The sequence below is a fragment of the Dysidea avara genome, chromosome 7 (genome assembly GCF_963678975.1).
Source record: "Dysidea avara chromosome 7, odDysAvar1.4, whole genome shotgun sequence".
Lineage (NCBI taxonomy): Eukaryota > Metazoa > Porifera > Demospongiae > Dictyoceratida > Dysideidae > Dysidea > Dysidea avara.
In genome coordinates this window covers 21,418,411-21,444,254 of record NC_089278.1, presented here as the reverse complement: position 1 = coordinate 21,444,254, position 25,844 = coordinate 21,418,411, and the positions used below count along the sequence as shown (strand labels likewise).

Below are 25,844 nucleotides of genomic sequence, written 5' to 3'. Positions count from 1 at the left end.
ACAAAGTTTTTTGTTTCTTATATTGGTGTCTAGTAGTAGCCTACTCATTTCACTGGTACCTGTACAGATAATATTACATAACAAGCATAAACTAAAACTGCAATCTCCATTGTCCAACTGTTAGCCTCTTTTGTATTCCTTATGTTGCTCGTTTTTCATTAACTTCTTGTTCTAGTGATCTGATCTTTTCTTCAATTTCTGGAGGGTAGCAGGAAACACCTAATATTTGTAAAGTGTTATTAGCTAAGAGAGCTTGAAGGATTACTATCATGGCTTCTCCACTAATGGGGTTGCCACTCATCTCAAGCCTGACTAGAGATAAATTAATGGTTAGAGTAGTAGCAATGTCATCAGCCACATCATCAGTAATGACATTGTTGTAAATATATAGCCCCCGCAATTTGTTGGAATTCTTCACTGCAACAAATAATGCTTTGGCTGCAATAGAAGACAATCCAGTATAGTTCATGTACAAATGAGTTAATGCAGAGGAGGGGTGGGACAACATGGCATAGAGGTCTGCACTTTCCCCAATTGTGTGGTTAAGAGATATCCACAACCTTTCTACATTACATCGGAGGACAATATCACTGATGAAGGAGGAAGATGACTGGGTAAGGCCATTGTCCATCAACACCAAACTAACAATTATTACACTACTGTTGGCAAGGAATTTGTGAACAGTGTGAAGGCCATGATCTTGAATGTAGCAGTGTTGCAAGTCGAGTTTCACCCAATGCTTGTGGGAAGGGGTGGTAAGGAAGCTTGATACAGACACAAGGTCAGTACTTGATAGACCAGTAAAACGAAGAACAATTTCTCTTTTATCAAAGATTGTTCCCTCTTCAATGTATTTGCACATTCTCTCATCTCCAGCCTCAAAGAAACAGTGAAAGAGACGAATACTTTTTAACTGGTCATGAAGGAATTTGCTAGAAATCATGACTTTACTGTCCCCATTTGACAAAAACTTCTTGAAAGCAGGTCGCTGTCCTTTGGTAAGTGTGATGTAAATGGAGAACATATTAGCATGAAGAGTGTTCCAGAATTTCTTGTGAAGGAGACATATTTCTTCATCTGGTGGAAGATAATTCATAATATAGTGAGCTGCTAGATATTCTTGAATAGTGAGGTGGAGGAAGTTAAACGTAACTGTCTTCCCAGTGAGACCAAAATGTTCTACGGCTTGTAGGAACCCAAAGCCATTGATTGCTCCTGGGGTTGTTATGATGTCTGGACATGTCAACTTCATCTCATCATATGTAAACACCAGTTGGTTATTATTAAGTGTTTTTAGTGCTAATTTAGAAAGTTGCTCAACTATTTTATTGTGTGGTTCAGGAAGGTCAGTTAGGTGCTTGATTGTGTTTCTGAGTAGATAGCCAGATTTGGCAAGGTGTCGACAGATAGTGAGACAGACAAAGTAATGGTATAACTTGCTAGATTCACTGGGAAGGGGAACGCCCATTTTATATAAGAAAAGTAAGATAACTATGTTGAAAGGTACTAAACAGAGGTTGCTGATGGTGGGGTGATCTTTCAAGTAGTGGGTAAGCTTTACAGTACTCTGTGGTTGTTCTTTTAAAGACTGTTTAATGTAATGATGTCGTTCTTCCTCTGTAAAACCCAAAATGTTCACTTTAACTGTTGCTTGTTGTCGGAGAGTCACTGAGGCATGTGGCCGAGATGATACAACCAATCCACAGAAAGGAAGAATGTTGCAGTTTACAATCTCACCAATTATACTGTTATCTCTTATATATTCAGGAAATTCATCAAAGCCATCAAAAAGAAAAACCAGGCATTTCGCACCACTTTCAAAAAGGTGATCACTACATGCAGCTGCAATTTCTTTAGCTCTCCTGTCTCCCTTGAAAAATGGCAAAAGTAGGTCACTAACTGATGTAGCTTGTTGAATAATGGGGTCACGTAGGCATAGAAGCAAAACTAGTCTAAATGTTTGTAGCAATTCTTGCTTGCCCCATCTGTAAGCAATTTCATGTAACAAAACAGATTTGCCAATGCCAGGTGCACCCTCAATTATGATCAACTGCGGTTCATCACTTATCTCTAATGGAGTCAAAATGTCAGTGATCTGTTTGGTCACCTTGCCAATGTTTGGAACAATATTATCTGACTTCAGAAAATTATTTCTGTGGACTAGTTAAACAACTTCAACAGCTTGGTCCATGCTGTGTTGTCCTTCATGATGGACCAGTAGAAGTGGAGTAAACGTATTAGGCTGATTTGGTGGCCACGTATCCTTTTCAACCCTGAACCTTGCTTGTGCATTCTTCATGGCCACCCTATTGGATAATATACAGAGTGCCTCAGCTCCTACAGGATTAACAGCAAGGTGTAGCAGCTAACCTAGAGCACAAATATACATCACCTTTGATTTGTTTGCCCATATCAAATGTAAGCTCCACTTGACCTATAATTAAAAGGAACATGCATGTCATTATTTAAACTAGCTCCTAGCAATGTGAACAATAGTACCTTTCACTAGACCACCAAACACTGCAGGTGACTCAATGGCTGTGAACAATTTCTCCCATGAAGCAGTGGTGTCCATCCTTAACCATTCTGAGAACATTCTATTACAACACTGTTTTACATTGCGTGGGTTGTTAGCTTCTATTTCCCTTAGTTTAGCATCAGTCAGACCCAGTTCTACTCCTATCTCTCTCCATTCTGCAGCATATTGTGGTGTGACATGTCGATGGAGCTCTTTTAGTGCTGGAGTATTAATCACTGTCAACAAAATAATTCATTTTTATTGTTATAATGATTTTTCAAGTTAATCGGCAGCCTTGTACAACTTCGACAAATTGAGTGTGGTAAAAAACAGTGTAAAGAGCTTGTGGGAATGAGATCTGTATAGCTATACAATTTATTTCTTAGTGATATAAACTTCAAACAATTAAACCCAAAGTTACAAATTATCTTTGTCATGGAGTATACAATGTAATTCCTGAGCACCAAGTGGTAGCTACCCCACTACTGTCACTGTACTAAACTATACAAAAAACTGTACACATAACATTTTATATGGGTCATTCCATGTCAAATCAACAAGGAATTTAGGGTCACCTCTCGGATTTTGACGAAACTTGGCATGTTTATAGTACCTGTGGTGCTTATCACTCATGCATTTTTTTAGCTCCATACATTCCATAGTTTCTGATTTATGACCACAAATATTTTGAATATTTCATGAAAATTTGATCCATCTCTGGTTACAAAATCAACTGCAACTTTGTACTGTGTAAATATTTTTAAACACAATTTTCACTGATGGAAGACTGTTGATTGACCTTTCCAGTGATCCCTAAATTATGGGATATCTACTTAATTATGGTTCAAAAGTACTTCATTGAAAACTTTAATCCTCTATATTTTGAAAAATGCTGCTTGAAATTTTTCAAATTCTTTTGAGAATAATGATTGGGTCATAGTCTATGTTTAATAAAATTTTTGTGGTGGGACCACAATGGGCTCAAGAGATATAATGAATTATGTTGTGGTATGTGGAGGAATTTGCAGGCTATTATTGCTGTATTGGGTTGTACACCTCCAATAACCACTCACAACAAGGCCATGCCAAGTTTGTCTTACAGAGTGAAGGTGTCTAGGTACACTGAAACCTGTATTAATGACCACCTGTAATGAAAGACCATCTATAAGCTGCAGCTAATTTATACTTTAATTGGATCTTAATGTATAGCACCAAAACATCAATCTTTTCTAGCAAATCCAAAAATGGTCCTTATTAGACAGGCTAACTATAAATGAGATAATTATGCGTCCATAAACACATTAATGTTGTACCATCTCTTCATTTATACCTTATTTATTAAGTAAAATCTCGCTGTTATACACTTACATACATATCCCCACTCTACACTATTCAAGTTACGTACATGGCTGCATAGGTACAACAGACTTCCTTAAAAAGGATATCTGGTTACCTTGATAGCCTCATGATCTCACTTTATAATTGTACGTACATTTTGGACCCAAGACAAATCTGTGGTTTCTCAAAAATGAACACTTTATCAATGGTCCACCTAGGGACTCGGAGAGAGAAGAGTTACTCTGTATATAGTAGATGCATTACTTGTACCAAGAGTTTTTATATATATTATTAACACTTGCTTGCACCTCAATGTGTGATTTATAGTACTGTAATTACTAAAATTAATGGTTTTTCAAAGTATTTTGTGTTCACGTTTTTGAAGATCAGTACAGGTAAATGTTAAATATGTGGTCAACATGTTTACTTCCTATGTGAATATGTGTATGAATTTATGACCTGATCTTCAAAGTGGTCGTGAATTTAAAGTAATGTAGTAATTAATTTCACACATTGAGGTACAATTAATGCATGTACGTATATGGTAAAACCCCTCCATTGTTAGGACTATAATAAAGTGCTCATATTACAGAAGCTACAGAAGTATCTTGGTCCAAATGTATGTGCACTGCTAGAGTGGGAGTACAGTGTATAAACAGGTGTCCTGGTTATCAAGGTATCCAGGTATCCCTTCTGAGGAGTTCTGTTGTATGTATCTATGCAGCCACATACGGAACTTAAATGTGGCTAAATCCACTACAGTATGATGTTTAGGGACACATGGTGGTCAGATCTATAATTTATAGTCAACCTGTCTAATAAGGACCATTTTTGGATTTGCTAGAAAGGGTTGATGCTTTTGTGCTATACATTAAAGAAGTATAATTTAACTGCAGCATATAGGTGGCCTTTCAATACAGGTGGTCACTAATACAGGTTGCAATGTACCTATACACCTTCACTCTGTAAGACAAACTTGGCATAGCCTTGTTGTGAGTGGTTATTGGAGGCGTACACTCCAATACAGCAATAATAGCCTGAAAATTCCACCGCATACCACAACATAATTCATTATATCTCTTGAGCCCATTGTGGTCCCACCACAAAAATTTTATCAAACATAGACTATGACCCAATCATTATTCACAAAAGAATTTGAAAAATTTCAAGCAGCATTTTTCAAAATATAGAGGATAAAGTTTTCAATGAAGTACTTTTGAACCATAATTAGGTAGATATCCCATAATTTAGGGATCACTGGAAAGGTCAATCAACAGTCTTCCATCAGTGAAAATTGTGTTTAAAAATATTTACATACAACAAAGTTGCAGTCAATTTTATAACTAGAGATGGACCGAATTTTTATGAAATATTCAAAATATTTGTGGTCATAAATCAGAAACTATGGAATGTATGGAGCTAAAAATTTGCATGAGTGATAAGCACCACAGGTACTACAAACACATCAAGTTTCGTCAAAATCCGAGAGGTGACCCTAAATTCCTTGTTGATTTGACATGGAATGACCCATATGCAAACACTATGATGTGAATTCCAGCCTTATGAAAAGAAAGTGATGCATCATTACTATATGCGACATGTTACTGCATGATTGTACACTGGATAGACATAGCTACCAGTCACATTGTAAACAACTCCTACAAACACACTTAATGTTGGCTAATTGAGTAGAAAGCTTTTATTAGGAAGTTGTTGATAACACTATCACTTAGCTATAATATTCTGGGGTGGATTGAGTTTGGAAAGGGGGGTGCACATTGCTAAAAAGTTGAAGAGCAAAAAAAAAAAAGGTCAGCAAATAATGGTTGTGTCCTTTACCAAATGTATTATATTAATATTATAAAGTATATAAAGATCCTTATTCAGATTCTTATTCATAGCTTCATAGTTAAGCTACACTGCCTCATGAACACCGTGATTGCTTTATTAGAGTGAATGACTGCTCTATTAGAGTATCTTGATCTTGTATGCAATTTTTTTTAAAGGGATGAAGGAAGGGGGGCGTGCCCCTGTGCCCCCATCTGGATCTGCCACTGATATTAGGTGATAATGCATATAGCATACACATATTATATATTGTTATTGAAACAGTGTACTAATCCTGCAGTAACTGTGCAAGGCACTGCATGTATGTGTTAAATACTTCCAGCTATATAAACTCTTTGTGGTATATATTTAACACAGTGTTATTTCAAAGCATCCAAAGTTTTAGGAGCAATGACTGATTCAGTTTACATCTTGCATTTAGCTAGAAAGCTAGTGTGTTCAATCAAAAAATTGATCCTGTATACAGGGCCGCCCAGAGAAATTAAGGGTCCCGGAGGTATCCATTCTGAATCACAACTTCACCCAAGCTGTAAGTTGAAGACCAAAAAAAAGGTCATTACATACTGAAAATGACAATAGCTACCCCTCACTAACCACATCTCCTTATTTATAAGCTTGCTACACTGCTCCTCTGAAGAATACTGTGACTGCTCTATTAGAGTATCTAGATCTGACTGCTCTATTAGAGTATATCGATATTTTAAACAGGTATTCAAGGGGCCCTTCATGGGGCCTCCTGGGGCCCCTTTCAGGCTGGGGCCCCGCCAGTTCCCCCCCTGTGGGCGGCCCTACCTGTATATGTGACTGAATTTGACAAAACCTGGCTTTGACACACAAAGCTTTGTTAGTAGGTATGACGTAGTAACTTCACAGTACTTAAAGCCATGCGCACAAAAATTGCACCAATTAATTTTTTATTAGCTATCACTATGAGGGTGTATAAATTTCTCAGTGTCGGAACCCCCCCCCACACACACACACACACACACACACACAAAACAACACACAAGATCGAGATACTCTAATAGAGCAGTCAGTAAAATACTCTAATAGAACAGTCACCATATATAACACTGTTGAGAATCATCCATAGTTGTTGAGTATGAAAAAACTAGCATCTGCAGCACTGCACACATGGGCACACTTAGCCTGTTAAGATAGAATATTTTGTCAAATGAAATGCACATGGTCTTGTGTATACCATTCTTTATGTCTATACCTAGCTGAGCTACTCATGACTGTCATTTACAACGCTTGATTAATGTAGGTCACTTAGAAAACAGTATGATTCAGTTAGTTATTTGTGCATAAAACTACTTTACATCAAAATTTTTAGTCCTAAAACGTATAAAATAGACCCCCTACTCCATATACCTACTATACCAGGAGCTGAAGGCACAACCCTGGTGCACCTGTCCTGGGGCATCCCCCCTTGCCAAACCCTGGATCTGCCTCCATTTCTGATACCCAAAATTTGCTCTGTTTTGGGCAGTCTTTGTGTGCAGGTAATAATATCACAGGTGGTAGTAATAATGGTCTTAATATATACATATAAGAGTATAAAATGGAGCAAGATGAGTGGAACCCAGAGGTTCAACTAGTAAAATCATTCCACTAGAAATGACCCAGGATACATGATTGAGTAACAATGCAAAATTCAAACAATCCAACTTATCTAATAAATAATTTGCATATATTCTTCTTCTGGTTATGGGCTGATTCAAGGTGATGTACTGAATCAGGAAGACACGCAAGTTCTAAGATATATGCCTATTGTGGGGAAATGTCTATAACAATGTCTGGTTGATGTGGGGTGACCACAATTGATGAATGAATGACAATTCATTGGAACACAAACCTCGTAAATCAATGTATAGTTAGTAGCACACTAAAGAAGTTACATTCTGGGTAATGAGTGAGCTACACTGTATGTAATTCAAGGATGGCTCTGGGAATTTTGGTGACTGGTTTCTGATCAAGAAGGTGAAGAAAAAAAAAGATAACAGTAAACTGCATGCTGAAAATAACTGCCTTCACTATTATCACTGATAAAGCACATATGTAAAATCCTTACTCTGAACACTGTGACTGCTTTATTAGAGCATCTCGATCTGAACCTCAAAACCACCCCTAGAGCCGCCCCGCAATTCAGCTACTAACAAGATCCGCCACTATGTAATGTAATGCAATGCAAATAGACCGAGTAAACATAAGTGCAACCATAGCATTTATTTGATTTAATATTATCCTCATGGTAATCGGCATGAGCCGTTCTTCCTTTATCAGAGATTTGCAGCCATAACACCACAAAATGCAAAAAACATACCTTTGTTAGTACTTTTAAATTGTTCCAATCCTTTACCATCAACATTAGCCATGTAGAGTGATATTCTGGATTCCAATGAACCAAGTCTAGTTGTAGGCGGAAAGACTGAGGCAGCGAAACGTAGCTACCGCAATGTATCCTAGACTCGATGGCGCACTAGCCGACACCAATCGTTAGTTGATCAATTGACTTCGCCTCAGCCAGCCACGCCCAAGCTCGTTGTGCATCAGTACAGTCTGTACGTAACTTCGTGACACTCTCAGCCAGTTGCATTTGTATAGATAAAATTTGAAAATTCCCCAAAGCCACCATTTCCCCACCATCACATGAATGGTCTTTCCTTTGAGGCACGGAGGACCACATGGTTGTACATTTAACTTTGGTACAAACTCACTAGCTTGTAAAACACAAAAATATAACATTTTCTCTAGCTACAACAGTTAAACAATATGTCACTTCTCTGTAAAATATACGGATAATCTCTGATAAGTTATGTAGACTGGAGGTCACGGCTACAGCTGACAGAAAAAGTTAATTTGCCCTGTGTCTCATTACCAGAATTTCTCCCTCGTCCCATTAGTGTCATCGTGTGTCGTTCACTATCCTCCTGCCATGGCACTGGTACAGACACTTGACCCATAAAACGATCCACCAACACATTGGCATTCCAAACCTGCAAGAAAAGGAGGTGTGAGCTAAAATACCATAGTGGGTGTGGCTGTACTGACGTGCAATATGTACGTACCTGTATGACAACATCAGTGGCTCGGTCTGTTATATAGAATGAAACCCTCGAGTCAAACTTTGGCTCCAGCGTGTTCTTCACACAGTGAGTTTGAGCCTTCTTACCACCACACTTGACTATACAGTATGGATCAGCACCTGTAATGTCATGTTGACGTCACATGATGTAGTATTACATCACAGTGATATTTTATTGATAGAGTCCAACTAAACTAAGTACCATATACTATAGAACTCTAGATCTTGTCATTACATGTTTTGCTCAACTGAAAATTCATACTATATCATCATGGCAAAAAAAAAGTTTACTGGAGAACTACAACACATTTTGTTCCTGACATGAAACATGGTAGGTACAACTCAAACACCAGGCAGGTTACAACTGGCAGGAAATAACAATGCTACTCAAGTGGGCCCTGTGTAATGGTAGGACCAGCAAATGTGACCACATTTTACAAAACCGTTCCAAATTGCACATCAAACTACTGTAGCACCACCAGTGGATAGCTACACTATCATACTACTAGTTTTGACCCTCAGTACTATTCAAACTACTCGAGGCTGGTTTAACAGACGTCATTTCTGGGTGGTGTGGAGAGCTTGAATGGCAGTTTCAGGCCTTCTGAAGGGTCTGGCTTGGCAAGAATCAGTAGGTTACTGGTGGATGGCCTGATAATGTTGGCCAAATGATTTTTCTGGTGATTTTACTGCAAATCAGCCACTAAGAAGCCAGCACAGCCCTGTAATCTCGTGTGTGGACTGGTCTACCAACATTTTGAAATCTATCTCTTGCCCATCCCACCACCCCACACCCTCCTCCCCTTTGTGAACACTCATGAAGCTACTTCGCTTGTACAACTGCTCAGGTTTTCTATCTTATTTGGCAGAAAACACTACAAGGACTGGAAGTGGTCTGAAAGGTAATAGATTGATGCATCTCTTGCGTACATTTCATATGTGTGCCTACTATCCTTGGCAAGTTATGCTGACTTGAATTCTTTAAAACCATTTATCTCGAAACTTCTAATCTGCCATTTGGAACATTTTCCCAAAAGTCAGTCACAAACAGTGTCATGATTATCACATGTTCATGTACTAAGGGATAAATACTTACTCTGGGATCTGAACTAAGCGTCTGGATTATATCCTCAGGTTAGCATATAATAAATATTGTATTGTTTAAGTATATTCACTTACCTACACCCATGAAATCCTGTTTCTCAAGGCCAGTGGCACTATCCAGGTGTACTGTGACTAGTGCCTGAGGGTATCTCACGCAACAACAACACAAGTAGTACAGCATCCCACGACCAGGAATGTCTTTGGACAGCTCTCTATGGAAACAGTGTTAGTACTGTTATGCATGGATTACTCATAGTAAATTGTAAAACTGATCAATATTAGAGTACAGTATTGACAATATCAATCATTTATGTAGCAGCATCTTAGTCTTATCATCATACAGTATGATAGCACTGTATAGTAGGGATCATGAAGGTAAGGGCAGACTTCTCTGGCTAAAAATATCACTGTATAGTAGGGATCATGAAAGTTAGGACAGGCTTCTCTGGCTAAAAATATCACTTTCCTTTGAGATAGTAATGATAGCTTGGCAGTATCGGTTAAGTGCCCAAAAATTCCTGCAGAGTAATCCTAAACTCATCCAACTGAATTTTCTACAGACTACTTAACTAGCTAGCTAATTGATACCTTCCTTCAGCTACACACAACTCCACAATGGAAAATTCTGTGGGCTTGATTTTTTCACTGTTCGACATTGCTTCAGCCTGAGATGTGCCTTTTTGCCAACTACAGTAGTTACAATGCATGCATCATGGACTTACTATTGTCCTCCTTTGCGTCTTATTTCTTTCTTCATGTAGGTGTTGTTTCATGGTAACACATGATGGTTTCAGTGAAGAGGCTTGAGTGCAGCTGGCAAGAATTGTCAGTAATTTCCGTAGAGACTGCAGCAGAGGCAGTTCTCATACTGTTCTTCATTTGTAACACTGTATAACAGGCAGAACATAGTACTTTGCAAACGAAGTGAAAGGCCACTTCACTTCTCAGTAATTGATAGTTGGGGTGCATGTTCAGTCATGATGATGTCATGATTTCCATAGAGACTGGATTAATTGTAGAGGCACTTCTCGTACTGTTCTTCATTATATAGACTGTTTTACTTTAATGTCTACATTGTTGTTTTAGAGTGTATCCCCATAGGATGGTCTTGTCGATGAACATGTTATGCCTAGAAAAGTCAGAGTGATATCTGTCTGATGTATGATACAACAATACCCCCATACAACTATACAAAAAAGATGTGTCTGCAAAACTAAAAGTATGAAGTATCTGGTGAGACCAAGAAATGAATGTTAATACTGCCAACTAACTAGTTTAAAAAAATATTGATCCCTTATCATTGACTTGTGCAGTATGACTGCATTCCTAATTAATTCCCTTTAACAAAAGGGCTAGTAAATTGGTAGCTTTTTCAATAGTCATTGAGAGGAGAAAAATGTGGCCAAATTACAAGCCAATTAGAGTTACAGGGAATTAGTTAGGAATGTAGCAAGACTGCACGAGTCAAAAATGATAAAGGACCAAATTTTTATAAATTATAGTTAGTTGCCAGCATTAACATTCATTGCTTGGCCTCGTTCTTTTAGTCGTCAGTTACTTTTAGTTTTATGGACACGTCAATTTTGTACAGCCAAGCTGTTTTGCATGAGGGTATTGCTGTATTACAAATCAGATATCGCTCTGACTTTTCTAGGAAAGTGGCACACAACTGATCAATAAGACCATCCTATGGGGATACACTCTAAAACAACAAGATAGCAGCAATTTAAACATTAAATTACAACAGTCTTTATAAAGAGGTGGTCTTGTTAGAAGGTGATCTTTATAAAGAGGGGATCACTGGATGAAATTATCTAATTACTGTTCCATTCCACCATTCCATTCCACAGAATCCAGACACCCCATATAACAGGTGGAATCAAGCTGAAGGGAAAACACCAGTGTTAATTAAACATACCAGAGGAGGGCAGACACATTTTAAGAGCTTCATAAACTAATTGCTTTAATGGCATAGTTCTACTTGGTATTTCATGTGAGGAGTTTTGATAGTCATAGTAACATGTAGCCATAGGGGAATATTTTCGAGGTTGAACAGTGTAGCTAAAAATAATCTAAAAATAATTTTTTTTTGTGGATTCACAAACAATCCCAAAATGTATTAGACTATATGGAGGTCTAAATGAAATTTTTGTTATAACCCTCCAAAACCTAGAAATCAGCAAAAATTTCTCCCTCAAAAATATTTATACTAAACCAATAAAGTTTTAATGGCAAAAGGGTTTAAAGGCTATGTATATATGCAATTAAACCACATAGTTAGTTCTATATAATGCCCACCTAGCATGAGGGTTGTTCTCAGTGAACATTCTCAACATGAAGGTGCCTTCCTGGCCCGGCTCAAATGTCGTCGGTACAATCACATATCTTCCTTCAGGGAGGTCAAAGTTCTGAAAGACACTCCGAGAGTTGGTATAAGTCACCGAGCCAACACTCTCATGAATAACATGGACACGATATCTACGATTCTCTTCAACCTGTATAGTGTTCATAGTCAATAAACTACTACACAAGTACGCATGTTTAATGGAGAAAAGAAACTGGAAATTTTCCATTTAATATACAGCATATCCATGAGTCAAACATTGCATATACTCATAAAGTCAATCAAATAAGGCTAATACATTTACAATAATATAGTAAGCTAGAATACCATTCAGGATGTTATATAGTCACACTACAAATCTACAATAGATTACCTTCATAATATTGAAGCCAATGGAGAGGTTGGATGTTGACTTGTCATCCCTAGTGTCCTTCTGTAACAAGCTCACCATCACTGAGCCATGCTTGGGATGGGTGACATCAAATGAATACTAAAGTGAGTGAACAATAGCAGGCCAGCTCTATATCATGACATGGGAAAGCACTTTGCCAACATGTACAAAACACTTATCCGAACACACACACGGACACAATTGCAAGCATGCATGCATGCACAAGCACACATACACATGTACGCATGTGCACATACACGTACACGCACAGACAACCAAGCACAAACACTTCAGTACGGTAAGTGTTTCAAGTGCAATACAAAAATCCTTGATGCTTTAACAGCCCCTCAAAGTGGTTCCTAAACTTCTTTAAAGAACAATGTGCTTGCCCCATGCCTGTTAGAAGTAAGCTAATCTACCTGAGGATTCTGCAGGAAAGTGTCACGATTGTTGATACAGCCTCCAGCAAAGTTACCTCCCCAGTGGCCATGGTAACTGGCCTCATGCCATGTCTTCTGGAGACTAAAGAATGAAGTGTTGACAGCTCGACAGATACTGACGTTTGTGAAATTTTTGATCCAATCAGCAAATGTCATCCTGTATAGGAGCACATATTCAAATTAAAAAAAAAAAAAATCTGTAAAACTACAGTATTGTAGCTACAGTAGAACTATTTATATGTTAAGACGTGATATCATACAAAAGATTAATTTGTCATCACACGCACATGTTGTTCTATAAGAATAAGTGATAGTTGCAACGATGCAGTATTGGGATGCATCGTCTCCATTGTATCACAATACAGCTGTTTATATATATATATATATATATATATACTTTTTCTACACAGCTGTTTGGACTTTGATGTGTAACCAATATGATACCTTATGAGGACTTGTTTTCTATATACAATCACCATGGCTGTCAGTATTGGTCTGCACTTACCAGAATTCTCCATCATCTTCAACATTAAAACCCATCCTCTTCTTCTCACTACTCGGAACTCGTTTCCACTCCTCTGACCTGGAGCACAAATCAGTGTTACCAAGTGCAAGTGTGTAGTGTGTAGTGTGTGTGTGTATGTGTGTGTGTGTGTGTATGTGTGTGTGTGCAGTATGGCACTACCTGGTGGTACATCATGTCTATATATCATGTATGCATGCGTGTGTTGTACAGCAGGACTATCTAATCCCTACATATATGTAATTAGTAGCACCAAGAGTTCATAACTAAAAATATTATGAATAACTCTTGGTATGTTTGTGCTCCTGCCACTGCAGAAGACACCATCTATTGGGAATTATTCATGGAAGAAAATGTTCACAAGTTCTATGCATTCACAAATATTTTCTTGTATATTGTTCCCTATCGTACAGTCTGTATGGATATTGTAAAAAATGTGTTTTCTTTGAAAAGTTCCCTGAAAAACTTTTGAACCTTCTTATTCTTTTAGCAGGCCTACACTTGCACAGAATCTTCGACCCTCTACACATGATTGCAATTTCATTCTTTAGTTCAGAATTCATATGGCAAGTAGGAATAATTATATACTGAGGTTTGTAGTAGTGTTCAAATCACGCAATGATCATGTGGGACATAAGCATGATTGCATATGCACAAGGGGCTAAGGCTTTACATCATGCTAAAATACTATGCACAACACTACACAATCATGCACAACAGAAAGGAAACTGGTGTTACTCAACTGAAATAGCTGCTTCATTACAGTGTCCCTTAGTCTCACCCTCAGTATCATGAATGCAATGCAGCAAATCAGCAGTGCTATACGTCAGTCATTTACAGTAAAAATGTAGCAATTAAACGATCAAGTGCACACCCATGACAGACCGGTTGTAGGAGTGCACCTGATTCCTAAATTACTTTACACAATAAATCATGAATGTTTTCATATAAATGGGAAAAGGCCAGACCATTTGCAAATTTTGTCTTCCATGAATCATTCCCAATATACAGTATCACTACTTACTGGTCACTCCATGGTCCAGTCCACTCTTTTTCACCCCAAGGGTTGCGTATTTTGATCATGTGCAACTTACTGGCATTGCCAAAGAAGCTAAACATACTTTGATCAATCTTGACCTGTTGATTACCACAACATGTAACACTAGCACAGTAGACATTACTGACAAACATAGGTCAAAGCACATGAGCACCTGTATTCGTACTCAAGTTAACGCTTACCACTGTTAGCACAAATTTTAACATACACTGTAATGGTTATTACATAGCTGTGGCCATCCATTATAACTTTCAACAAGAAGCATAAAGCTACTATGTTATCTGAGGGAGACCTTTGTGTATACTACAGTGTTTATATGTCCATTTTGTGTACTACAAACATTTATTTTCTTCCAGTATATTTGTACTCAATATATAGTATTTTTGGTAGTGTTTCAGCAAAAGTGTTGGTAAATGTAATGCAGGACTCAGACTGGGTGGTTGGTATCCAATAAATAGACAATGAAAGGTTACACACATTTCACACCTTTCGGACATCAGTGATACAGTAGGCATGTCCACGTATCAGCCCATGTTCAGCCTTGCTCTCCATCTCATCCGGTTTTGCCTAGTAACAAGACAGCAACATGACTATTGTCCCTATGGTAACAGCATAATTCTCACCGTAATAGAACAACTCATAAAGCTCTTGTTATCATGAGCACTTCTCATTCGCTAGGCAAGAAGAAGTAATTACATCACATACATACACACATACATACACACAATAACAAAATTAATTCTTGTATACAAGGAGTATATGAACTTACTTTAAAAAGAGCTTTAGTTTTCTCATCATCACCACGGTGACCACCTCCCACAAGATCAAGGTACTCATCAGCCCCACCAGTGAAGTCCACCATAGCATCTCCTGTCTGTCCTCCTATTAGTGCCTCATAGCAACCAGCCATCCTAACATGACAACATACATTAAACACCACATAACACAATGCCCAGGGGTGCCACTGGTCCCATTAGACGATCAGCAGAATATTATAACATGTTTGAACAGGTTATTTGTACACCCCAAATGTGTCCTACTGTACATGCATGTGTGCAAAGTGACCTATTTAATACAGATGCCAGTTTAACAAGGAGTTTTAGCCCATACATAACAAGTAAATGTGGCTCAATGAAGTTGTGAGCATGTATCTATGTAGAGTGCTTGTGCATGCGTGCGTTGTACTGTGTGTACATGGGCATATGAATTTTCACACAGCAGGGGACTTACTTAGCATAAGCCTTCTCCAACAAGGCTCCCCAGAACTCATTATTTGATTTAGATTTCATGTACACCAGGTGGCCATTCAAGGTTGGTAGGAGGTCATCAACTACAACATCCACCCACTCGCCTAACCTCCAAAAATGGAAGTGGAATATGCCACAATATTGTTCAGGGTGTTGGTCATTCCATTCCTAAACATGTTCAGGCAATAATTAAAGCACACATACAGTACACTTACAGACAGACAGACAGACACACACCACGTGCATGGGCATAGACAAAAATTCAGGTATGGCACACATGACTGCTTACTGTGTTCAATTAGAATTTCTGACTGTTCTATTTTGGATTTTTGCAGTACAGTGAAATCAGACTAATCAGGTCACTGTATAATAAGAAACTGGTCACTGCAAAAATCTCCGACCTGCTTAATGCAGCCACCTGCATAGCAAGTTCAAAAAAATCCAGCAGTCTCTTTAACACCATGTCTTTATATATTCACTGAGGCAGCAGCTTTGGTTACTATATAGTGGTAGTCACACCACTAGATGTATAGATGATTTTTTTTATTGCTTTGAGGTAATTAAAAAGCTTGGGACAAAGTTTAGAAGACTATAAAGGGTATCTAAAAATATTCTCCTTTCATATGACAGGATTGCTGATTGGTAAACGTAAATACTTTGGGGGACAACTATAATTAATGGGGTGGCCATGTTTGTCATGGTGAGGTGATTTTATTGATGAGGTCGTGAATGATGAAGCACGCCTTAATTAGCTATGTTTAGGAACTACTGGAGATGATCACTATAAATAGATGGTCTTTTTAAAAGTTAAGGTGGCCACTAGATGATAAACTTCATAACAACTATGATGTACTTGTCAAAATTAATGTGCACAAACAACAACACTGCAATAACAGAATGCATTCTACATAACAGAATACTCTAAATATAGCACACCTGATGATTTATATCTGGCACAACCCTGTTCCATGCCTTCTGGTCCAATGAGAGACTAGTACAGGCTGCAATAAACCAGCAGTTGCCTAGTGACCCCTGGTTGAGATCATTGGGATCAACTCCATCAACTACCAGCTTAGGATTGTCACAGAGCTCCTGTAGATGGGCATTAATTGGAAATAGTGTGGTTGTCTGGTTTCCTGTAATGCGTGCGTGTGCGTGTGTGTACCTATATACGTTTGATAACAGACAAACTATAAAACAGCTGAGAAAACACTGTGAGTAATTCACAATTTTGAAGTTCAAGTTATGCTTCCTTAGCTGTGCACAGCAACATAATTGATGAATTACAAAATATTTGCTAATTCAATATATATCAAGATTTTGGAGCACTCACCCATATTTACTCATAAACTAAAATAAAAGCTCATGATAGCTCACACAGTATCAGACTCTTTTAGTATATTTCTATTCAACTGCATTACTGCATTTGAGTACAAAAACATTAATTCCTTGGGTAGCTCATTCAATACAAGGGATGGGTTACATTGATCCCATAAATAGATTGCTCTAGTGATCGTATTACAAGCAGCGAACCATCCGAGAAGAAGGCAAGGGCTTTACTCCTCTTCACTTCATTCTGAAAGACCACAGATTGCTAGGCAATTCATGACTGCATAACTATCTAACACAACATCATATCAAGCTTAGTGTGTGTGGTACAAGAAGAACCTGCAGTCCAAGTTTACAGGTTGCACCTATACTTACAGATGGTCTTTTCCAAACAATTTCTTTTTCACTTTTACCACTCTTCCATAGAGAGCTGGCATTGGCAGGAAATGTTGGATCAGTGAACAGTGTTCTGCTCTGTTGGTGTTGACGACGCAACTTGCTGTAGTTCTGATTGTTGAACTTCTTTACCATATTTGGAACCTAATAGGATAGTATACTATTAGGACATATGACACACATGTAGTACACAATACTAATATGACTTAGCAGTATAGTGTGAGCTTGAACACTTGTGAGCGTTCTCTATCACAAATACATCTCAGATACTCCAAATGCTGGAAAGCATTTAACTTAACTCAAATGCTTGCTTGCACAAGCGCTTAAGCACAAGTACAAGATTTGGTGCTTATTTTTTACACAGTCTGTACTCACAAGTATGGCTTAGGCACAAGCACAAATACTTTTTGAAAGCACTCTCGATCACCTTAAAATAAGTGCTCAAGTGGTTGTTCCATGTCTAATCCCAGCCTTCACAAAATTGTAGAGACTTACTGTAACTGCTACTTGAACACCACTTTGTACTTGCCAACTTTAAACCCCCAAAACGTGAATGAGTAAAACAAGGACATGATCTTAAAAATACACACTCACATTCAAACCACTGGCCATGCATTTTGGAACTTTTTAACTGCAGGGCCAAGCATGTACTGGAGCATGTTTATTATACGTGCTTGTTTACATGATACTCCTGGCTATGGCTTGCAAAACATAATGCATTGCACCTAGCTGATTCCTGAATGTTCTATTAGAGTGTAATTGCTTGGTTTTTGTCTTAGACTTCACCTCCCAGGGATGTGCTCACAGTGGTCGGTACTGACCACCACTCAAATAAAATAGCCACCACTACCTCTCACCAACCACTACAGAATCACCTGTGACGTACAAAGTTAAGGCCCCACACTACAATTCTTGACCCAACTTTATTTCTTGTAGCCACCACTACTCTAAACCTGGGCACATCACTGACCTCCATATAAGTAGTGCAAGAAAATTCAGTTTATTTTCATAAGCAGTCTTCCTGTGACTGTACATGTGCCATAACGTGTTCTTCCAAATATCAGACAGAGCATGTAGCACTCAAAATCTTACATACTATACCATGAACAATTCGTGAAGGCTTGTCCTCACCTTTAAAGACTAAAAGGTTTTTAAATGATTCATCAATCATGCTCCAAAATTTCTTTACATGCAAATAACCAGTGATACTCTGATTTAACCCATTCATTGCTGTAGCATTAGCTCTATAAATGCTCCTAGTGTTAATATTTAGGCACTCTGAGGCTTTCATTGTGTCTTCTACCAGCTAATGCACTTATTCTAAAGTGGTCACGCCCCTACACAAACAGGAACAGGGATAAATGGATCCCTCGCACACTAATAATGTTATGTAATCAATGGATTTGTGGTCGTGTGTAATAGCCGTTCTGGTGGATACTTCGAAGTGCTTCTGGTTTTAGAAGTGAAAGTAAATGGTAAGGAGATAGGTTAGACATGTTTTAACACTCTACTGAGTAGTTTTCACTTCACGGATTAATGGCCTTGTGGGCTTATGCGCATGGGTAGTTACTCAAACGCCTGAAAACCAGCCTGAAAACCAGACTTCCAGTGAATTGCTTCAGATATACATGGATTGGCGATCTTCATTGTACTGTTATAAACACTGTAAGACTGCTTATAGGTGTTAATTTGCTGGCTAAGGATTGATTTTCAACTTCTGTGGTTATATAACTGCGCAGTGTTAGGGGTTATTACCTTTAAGTAAACCATAATACCACTTCACTGTTTAATGGTGATTAATATTATATATAGTTTTACGGGATTATGTTGTATGGTTTGTGAGATATATATAGCCTCTTAAAACATTCAGATTGGAATCTCCCAGAAATGCAGCAGTGAAGGGGTTAATTAAACATTAATCAGGAATTAAAAACATCTAAAATAAGTTTACAACTACATCAGCCCAATTTTAGAAACATTGATATTAGCAGATACTTTTACACTACATTAATGAAATCACCACAGAATTTTAAAAGAAATATAGCATAAAATATAAACATGGGATAGGTTATCAGTGCTAATTAGAGTTGCAACAATACAAGTGTGTAGACGTATCGAAATATTGCCTCTGGTGTATCACGATATATTGCACGATACAAAGTGGAGCCTAAACAATGGTCTATGTCATTTTGAAGGGAATTAAGTGAACTATTTTTTCTTTGAGAAGTATTACAAACTATTCAGTTTAACCACAATGTACAATAATTTGATTGTCAGCCATGATTGTCAGCCATGCTAACAAGCCATGATATGTCGATATATCACGATACGTGATATATCAATACGGTTTGACTTTGTATCAATGTAGCGATATTGTCTTAAAATGATACGATATGCACTATATCGATATATTGTTGCATCTCTAGTGCTAATACATAAACCCACAAACAAAAACGAAGAATTAGCAACTTTCTTAGCAGTACTATTACCTATCAATACTTGTAGCACATAATCTCCACAGAAATCATCAGCAATAATGCTGAAACAATCCCCTTAAAAAATTGGAAGCAGAATACTCCTCTTTTCACATTGATGGGTGTAGCCTACCCTAAAGCCTTTGACTCAGAACAACGTGACAATATTACACAAACAAGCTAATGCCAAATTCCTGCATACTAGCTTATTCCAGTATTTATCATTGTTTATAAGATCACAGTCACAAACACAAACAGCTGGTTATTTCATAGGAACACTGTTGAGAATGTAGGTTTTGAATCAAGCCAATTCAGTTCAATAAATTTTTGTTGTTGGCTACATTTAAGAGATTCACCACATCCACAAGCATAATTTGGTTAGGCATGATACTGCAATTTGCATTTCAGCAGATTAAGCATTTAAGGAACATAGTATCACCAGCTTGGGCTCAGTTAGCTTACAGAACTCACTTCGATACACTTTCCTTTGAGATAACTTTGCTCAAGTTTTTACCTTTTAAAACCACGAGCATGAGAGACTGCACACGAAACGTATAAACTACTAAATCTTGTAAAATGCTTACTAACCATTGCTTGTCAGACATTTGTGAGCCCGGGCTGCAGACTACAGCTATCCTCAATGCTTCAGCATAGAACAGAAGAAGCTTGCTAGGCTAGTCACTTGATGTATAAATTATGATAGGCATGGCCAGGATCTTATAAAGTGTTAATGTCCATGACTAATCTACAAAAAATTGATATTATGGTTGTCCAACTTAAAAAAGCTAGTATTTAACATTTGTTTCCTTGTCTTGACAGTGACCAAGTAAGAGTGTCCGCCCCACTATTGAAACTAACCGCACAAATGGCAGACTAGCAAGCAATGGTTGTCAAGTATTTTCATACAACTTGCACCACTACTTTTCGCATGCAAATCCTCTAATTAGCATGGTATTTGTAAATAACTATTTAGTTATCAAAGGATAGCATAGGGGACTGGTTTTTACTAGTCTGAATAAATTCACTGTGACAAATTTTACAGTGCGCATCAGTGACAAAAGTGTTACAGAATGCCTATCTGACTTTCTAGCATTCTACAGTGTTTCTTAAGCCAAGTCAGCAAGTGTAGACCTTATAAATCATGTGGGCCTGCAGGTCTAATGTTACACTTAGCACACAAATTATCTTAGTAATTTCTTTTCCACACAAGAGAGAGAAGCCAATAACAGAACAATTGTAGAGTGAATGTCATAGCAACAAGTGACATAAAAATGTACACTGAAAATCTCATTAGCCAACTGTTGTTTAGCAACCATTACCAAAGAATGCATGAAAGGCGACCGAAACTAATAAGAACTTCATCTACCGGGTAGTAGGACACCCAAACCCCCTACACACAGATGTTACAAACACGAGTAACCCTATAGATAGCAATGGTGCTCTACATACGTGAACACTTTACACTGCATTGTTTACACTGCATTGTAATCAAATGCAGACACAAAAAGATTCATAAATAAGCAAGCATCACAGCGTAAATACCTGTCCAATCCAGTACTAAATCAGTCAGTTCTGTTCGATGACGCACGCACAATTCTAACGCGCACCACACCTTTCAAATCTCAGTTGAGATTTCAGTACCCGGTATTACCGGTTTCCGGTTTCCAGGTTGTTTTCCGTGTTCATCAATTAACGTTTTTCGGTGCTAGATTTTTCAACAGAAAGCATCTACCATCAATCGCCTTGCAATAATCCCAAGATACATGAGTAATAGAGCATAGAACACAAGGATTGACGAGTGCGCAAGATTGGCAAGTAAGTGCGCCGCTGCGTCGCACGTGTTTTATACAGTTCGTGGAACTCCCTAATGCTTCAGTGAGAAGTGAACTAAGCCTTCCAATTGAGCACCCGAAATACTATATATATGTATTACTTATGTGAACTGTATAATATAGGGAAGATTTTGCCGCATGAAGTAAGTGTTTTACTACTCTTACCGCCGTATAAGGTAAATTGGGCGGGCTAAGTGTACTAATTCAATAGTGTTGTAAATGTATAAATTAGTGGGTTTGTGGTGTGTAATGTGGTGCTTTCCTGAAGGACCAATGCTGAGGAGAGAGAAGTCATGAGTAACATACATGCCCCAAAATTCACAGTGGAAACCATACAACCTCATGATTTAGCAAAGGACCTTCATGCACAGCAGGACTATGTGTTGCTGGACTGTAGACCAATGTTTGCTTTCAACACACGACACATATCAGGTGCTCTGAATGTCAACTTCACTGGGATGACAAAGAAGCGTTTTATTGCAGGAAAACTTAGTCTAGCTGACCTAGTTACTACTGAACAAGGCAAGGAAAAGTTTCGACAAGCGTTAGGTCAACCCTTGGTTGTGTATGATGAGTGTACTGTCGATCCTAACAAAGAATCACCATCACAAACTTTGATGTTGGTTCTGAAATCACTGGCTAAAGATGGGATGAAACCATTTGTATTAAAAGGTATGGATTTATACTTGTGTAGTGTGTGTGTGTGGTATAGTGTGTATGTGGTGTAGTGTGTATGCAAGTGTTTTGTTCAGTGTGTGTGAGTGTACGTATATACACTGTGTAATGTGTTTACATTTCTGATGTGCTTGCATGTGTGTCTATTAATGGGGTATTTGTTATACAAATGTGCTTTCAATAGCTCTTGTGATTTCAAATGTTATTGATGTGTGTTTACAAGCTGTGCTTAGTGGCTGAAAAACAACACAGCTATTCTTGGAACTATGTTACTGGATTGTTGAGTTTACATTCATCCAATGAGTTTTTTTGTATAGTGTAAATCGTGGTGTGTTTTGCATAGCAGTAATGTCTCCATATATAATGACTATTAGTGTTCTATGTTTGTAATGTATAAGCCAGTTTAGTTCTGTAGTGTATGTAGTGGTATACACATCAGTTTGAAGTTTTGACTTACAGTATGTATTTAACAAGCAATCGCTTTCACTTTTCATTGTTCCTTTTTAATCTTTCTGATTGCCTTTGTCATGGTGTGTACTGATAAGAACTTAACAGTTATGTTATAACATGTTTTTATCATGACCTTACCAACTGCCCTGTGCATGAAACATTATTGGTTTTCCAGTTGTTTGCTTATCAACATTGATGGCTCCTGTAACACATTGTATCTTTAATGCGTTTGTGTCCATATGCTGATGTTTGAAAGGAAAGCTTTTTCTTTCTTTCTTTTTGCTGTTATACTTTGTAGTATTTTACAGCTGAAACTGTGTTCCAGAGTAAACTGTCACGTTAGCATAATTGATTAATAATATATTTGTGTTATGCAATTTCGTGCCAGGCCTTTATAATAACATCTACAGGCCTACAAAGAGACTTGCATGAGGTTTCACAACACAAAAAAATTCATGTTTATTTCACAATCAACACTATGGCATTATAAGGACATGCTGACACAAGTATTGATTGACTCTAGCAGGCTTAGTGTTCTATTGACTTGAAGTTATAATTCAGAAGGCTCAGTCTCACATATCAACGGTGTTTGGCCAGTTCTCTCAGTTGAACAGCTTTTCGCAGTAAAAATATCCTCCAGATAAAAATAAAAATCCACAATCGAACCACCCACTTCAGCCTTTTTCTTAGCTGAAACACGTGTTCGCAGTTAATTTCGAACGGTCATGTCTGAACTAGAGTCTCTAGTCAAAAACCTTTCAGACAAGTTCGACGGCTTACAGAATGACTTGAATAAGCTGAAGCATCGCTCGGAGAAGCGGAAGAAGCATGGCAAGCGGCACTCTCGCCGGCGCCACAGACGTCACTCACCCTCGAGGTCACAATCTCGGAGTAGCTCGGACCACAGAGGCGGGTCACACTCTCGGAGAGAGAACCCCAGCTCCTTACCTGAGCGATCTCGGAGTAGATCGGCGTCGCCACCTCGGGGAGAAACACGTGGCCGCCATGACAGAAACTCGAAGAGTCCCACTCGTGAGAGGACCCGATCCTGGGAGGACATTCCTGATACACCTCAATACAGTGAGGTAGTTGAGTGGGAGTACAACTCCGACATTGAGCCCGTGGGACCGGGTAAGCACCAAGCTCCTCCCACCAACGTAGTCGCAGTGTCTGAGGAGACGGGGTCTATTATCTCACAAGCCTGTACCAGTAGACTGGAGTATGCAGACCGCCTGAAAGTAAGGAATGTGTACTCTCTTCCTAAAGTGACAGCATCCCGGACACCTCAGCTGGATAGCTACCTCAAGACTGAGATACCACCAGCAACCAAGGCTGTGGACAAGGAGTTGGCTACAATTCAATCCCTTGTGCTTGATGCCCTTGCCCCACTTAGTGCCATCTTGGAAACAAAACAGGACGTCCCGAAGGAAACTGTTAGTGCTGCCACAGATGCAGTTAAGCTACTGGAAAATGCCAGTGCCCGAATCAGTCACCTCCGACGCACAAAGGTCATCTCACAGATGAATAAGGCACTGCTCCCACTGGTCGAGGAGGACTCAAACTTCGGAGAAGCGTCGCCCTCTTTATTTGGGCCGGAGTTTGCCCAAAAGTCGAAGCAGCATGTGGATCAAGTGAAGGCAATGAGGTCCACCCTTGGCACGTTCAAGCCGTTTTTTCAACCAGGCCCCCCCAACAGCCGGGGGGGGGGGGGGGGGGGTTACTCTCGCAAGCCGACACGAGGAGGGGGAGGAGCCCAGAGAGGACGGCCAAGCCAAGGAAATGATGCAGAATCACGAGCCCAGACGGACAGGACAGACTGGAAGCTGTCTCCCTCCATATTCCACAAAATACAGGAAAACTTTGGTCCACTGAAAGTGGATCTCTTTGCGACTCGTCTGTCTGCCCAGTGCCTACGCTACTTCAGTTGGCGGCCAGATCCATCTGCAGAAGCAACAGACACATTTCTCCAAGTGTGGACCCACATCAAGGGGTATGCCAACCCACCATGGAATCTGATAGGCCGGACGCTTTCTCAGGTCCAGACTCAACAAGCCAACATAGTGCTGGTAGCACCAGTGTGGAGATCCCAACCATGGTATCCCACACTCCTATACATGTTGGTGGATTATCCCAAACTAATAACAACAGAAACCGAGATAATGGTCAACAGGGACAACTCACTGATGCTCCCACAACTAGCCGTATGGCATATCTCAGGGAGAGATACAGAGGTCAGCAGCTTTCGGAGGAACTACAGAACTTATGCTTAATTCCTGGAAGACTAAAACAAACAAGTCCTATGACTCATTATTCACTAAGTGGCACTGCTGGTGTTCTGAACAGGGTTCAGATCCCTTTTGTAGCCCTATAGCCCAGGTGGCAAACTTCCTGGCATACCTCTACAAGGAGGGATACCAATACAGCTCTGTAAATGCCTATCGGTCGGCAATTTCCTCAGTTCATGAGAAGATCGATGGCTACACAGTTGGCCAACACCCCCTGGTCTGCAGGCTTGTAAAGGGAGTCTTTCATGCCAGACCTCCACTGCCACGTTATTCACAGACCTGGGATGTTCAGAAAGTGCTAAACTACATTGACACACTAGGGGACAATCAGACGTTGTCCTTGAAACACCTATCATGGAAAGTGACAATGCTGCTTGCATTGTCTCGCCCATCAAGATCAGCTGATCTGTCAAAACTGGATATATCCAAACGGGTGTACAAGCCAGACGGAGTCTGTTTTTATCCAAGCACCTTGGCCAAACAGTCAAGGTCCACATCACAGATT

The 25,844-nt window shown here is 39.0% G+C and overlaps 4 protein-coding genes across 7 annotated transcripts in view; 1 reads left to right on the top strand and 3 right to left on the bottom strand.

The window, feature by feature from the left end:
- Window positions 1-3: 3 nt before the first annotated feature.
- LOC136261099 (protein NLRC5-like) lies at window positions 4-2,164 on the bottom strand (the record flags this gene model as incomplete). The annotated part of the gene is made up of 1 exon (XM_066055067.1): window positions 4-2,164. A coding segment is annotated over one exon (2,025 nt), but the record flags the coding sequence as incomplete, so codon positions are not given.
- LOC136261529 (uncharacterized) lies at window positions 2,154-8,246 on the bottom strand. 2 transcript variants are annotated; one of them, XM_066055542.1, is made up of 4 exons: window positions 8,031-8,246; window positions 2,500-2,754; window positions 2,393-2,434; window positions 2,154-2,337 (listed from the first exon to the last, which is right to left on the bottom strand). In XM_066055542.1, exons 1-4 carry the CDS (start codon window positions 8,080-8,082, stop codon window positions 2,165-2,167), a joined length of 522 nt encoding a protein of 173 aa, XP_065911614.1. In that variant the 5' UTR covers window positions 8,083-8,246; the 3' UTR covers window positions 2,154-2,164. The 2 variants fall into 2 exon arrangements, with proteins under 2 accessions (XP_065911614.1, XP_065911615.1); XM_066055543.1 differs by having other exon boundaries at window positions 8,043-8,246.
- Window positions 8,247-8,402: 156 nt separating this feature from the next.
- On the bottom strand, window positions 8,403-21,892 carry LOC136261525 (calpain-5-like). Its single transcript, XM_066055536.1, has 15 exons — window positions 21,640-21,892; window positions 17,603-17,767; window positions 16,835-16,990; window positions 15,882-16,066; window positions 15,421-15,562; window positions 15,275-15,325; window positions 15,138-15,218; window positions 14,619-14,731; window positions 13,577-13,654; window positions 13,051-13,228; window positions 12,614-12,730; window positions 12,195-12,391; window positions 9,972-10,108; window positions 8,776-8,912; window positions 8,403-8,703 (listed from the first exon to the last, which is right to left on the bottom strand). The coding sequence occupies exons 2-15, from the start codon at window positions 17,756-17,758 to the stop codon at window positions 8,521-8,523; spliced, it is 1,911 nt and encodes a 636-aa protein (XP_065911608.1). The 5' UTR covers window positions 17,759-17,767; window positions 21,640-21,892; the 3' UTR covers window positions 8,403-8,520.
- LOC136261528 (dual specificity protein phosphatase 10-like) overlaps window positions 21,739-25,844 on the top strand; it is a 22,246-nt gene continuing 18,140 nt past the window's right edge. The window contains exons 1-3 of one of the 3 annotated variants that reach the window (XM_066055540.1): window positions 21,739-21,912; window positions 22,198-22,361; window positions 22,413-22,601. In XM_066055540.1, coding sequence (XP_065911612.1) covers window positions 22,223-22,361; window positions 22,413-22,601 — 328 coding nt within the window. In that variant the 5' untranslated portion in view covers window positions 21,739-21,912; window positions 22,198-22,222. Of the gene's footprint in view, window positions 21,913-22,052; window positions 22,106-22,197; window positions 22,602-25,844 lie in introns of all 3 variants that reach the window. The other 2 variants (XM_066055539.1, XM_066055538.1) reach the window with 2 other exon arrangements.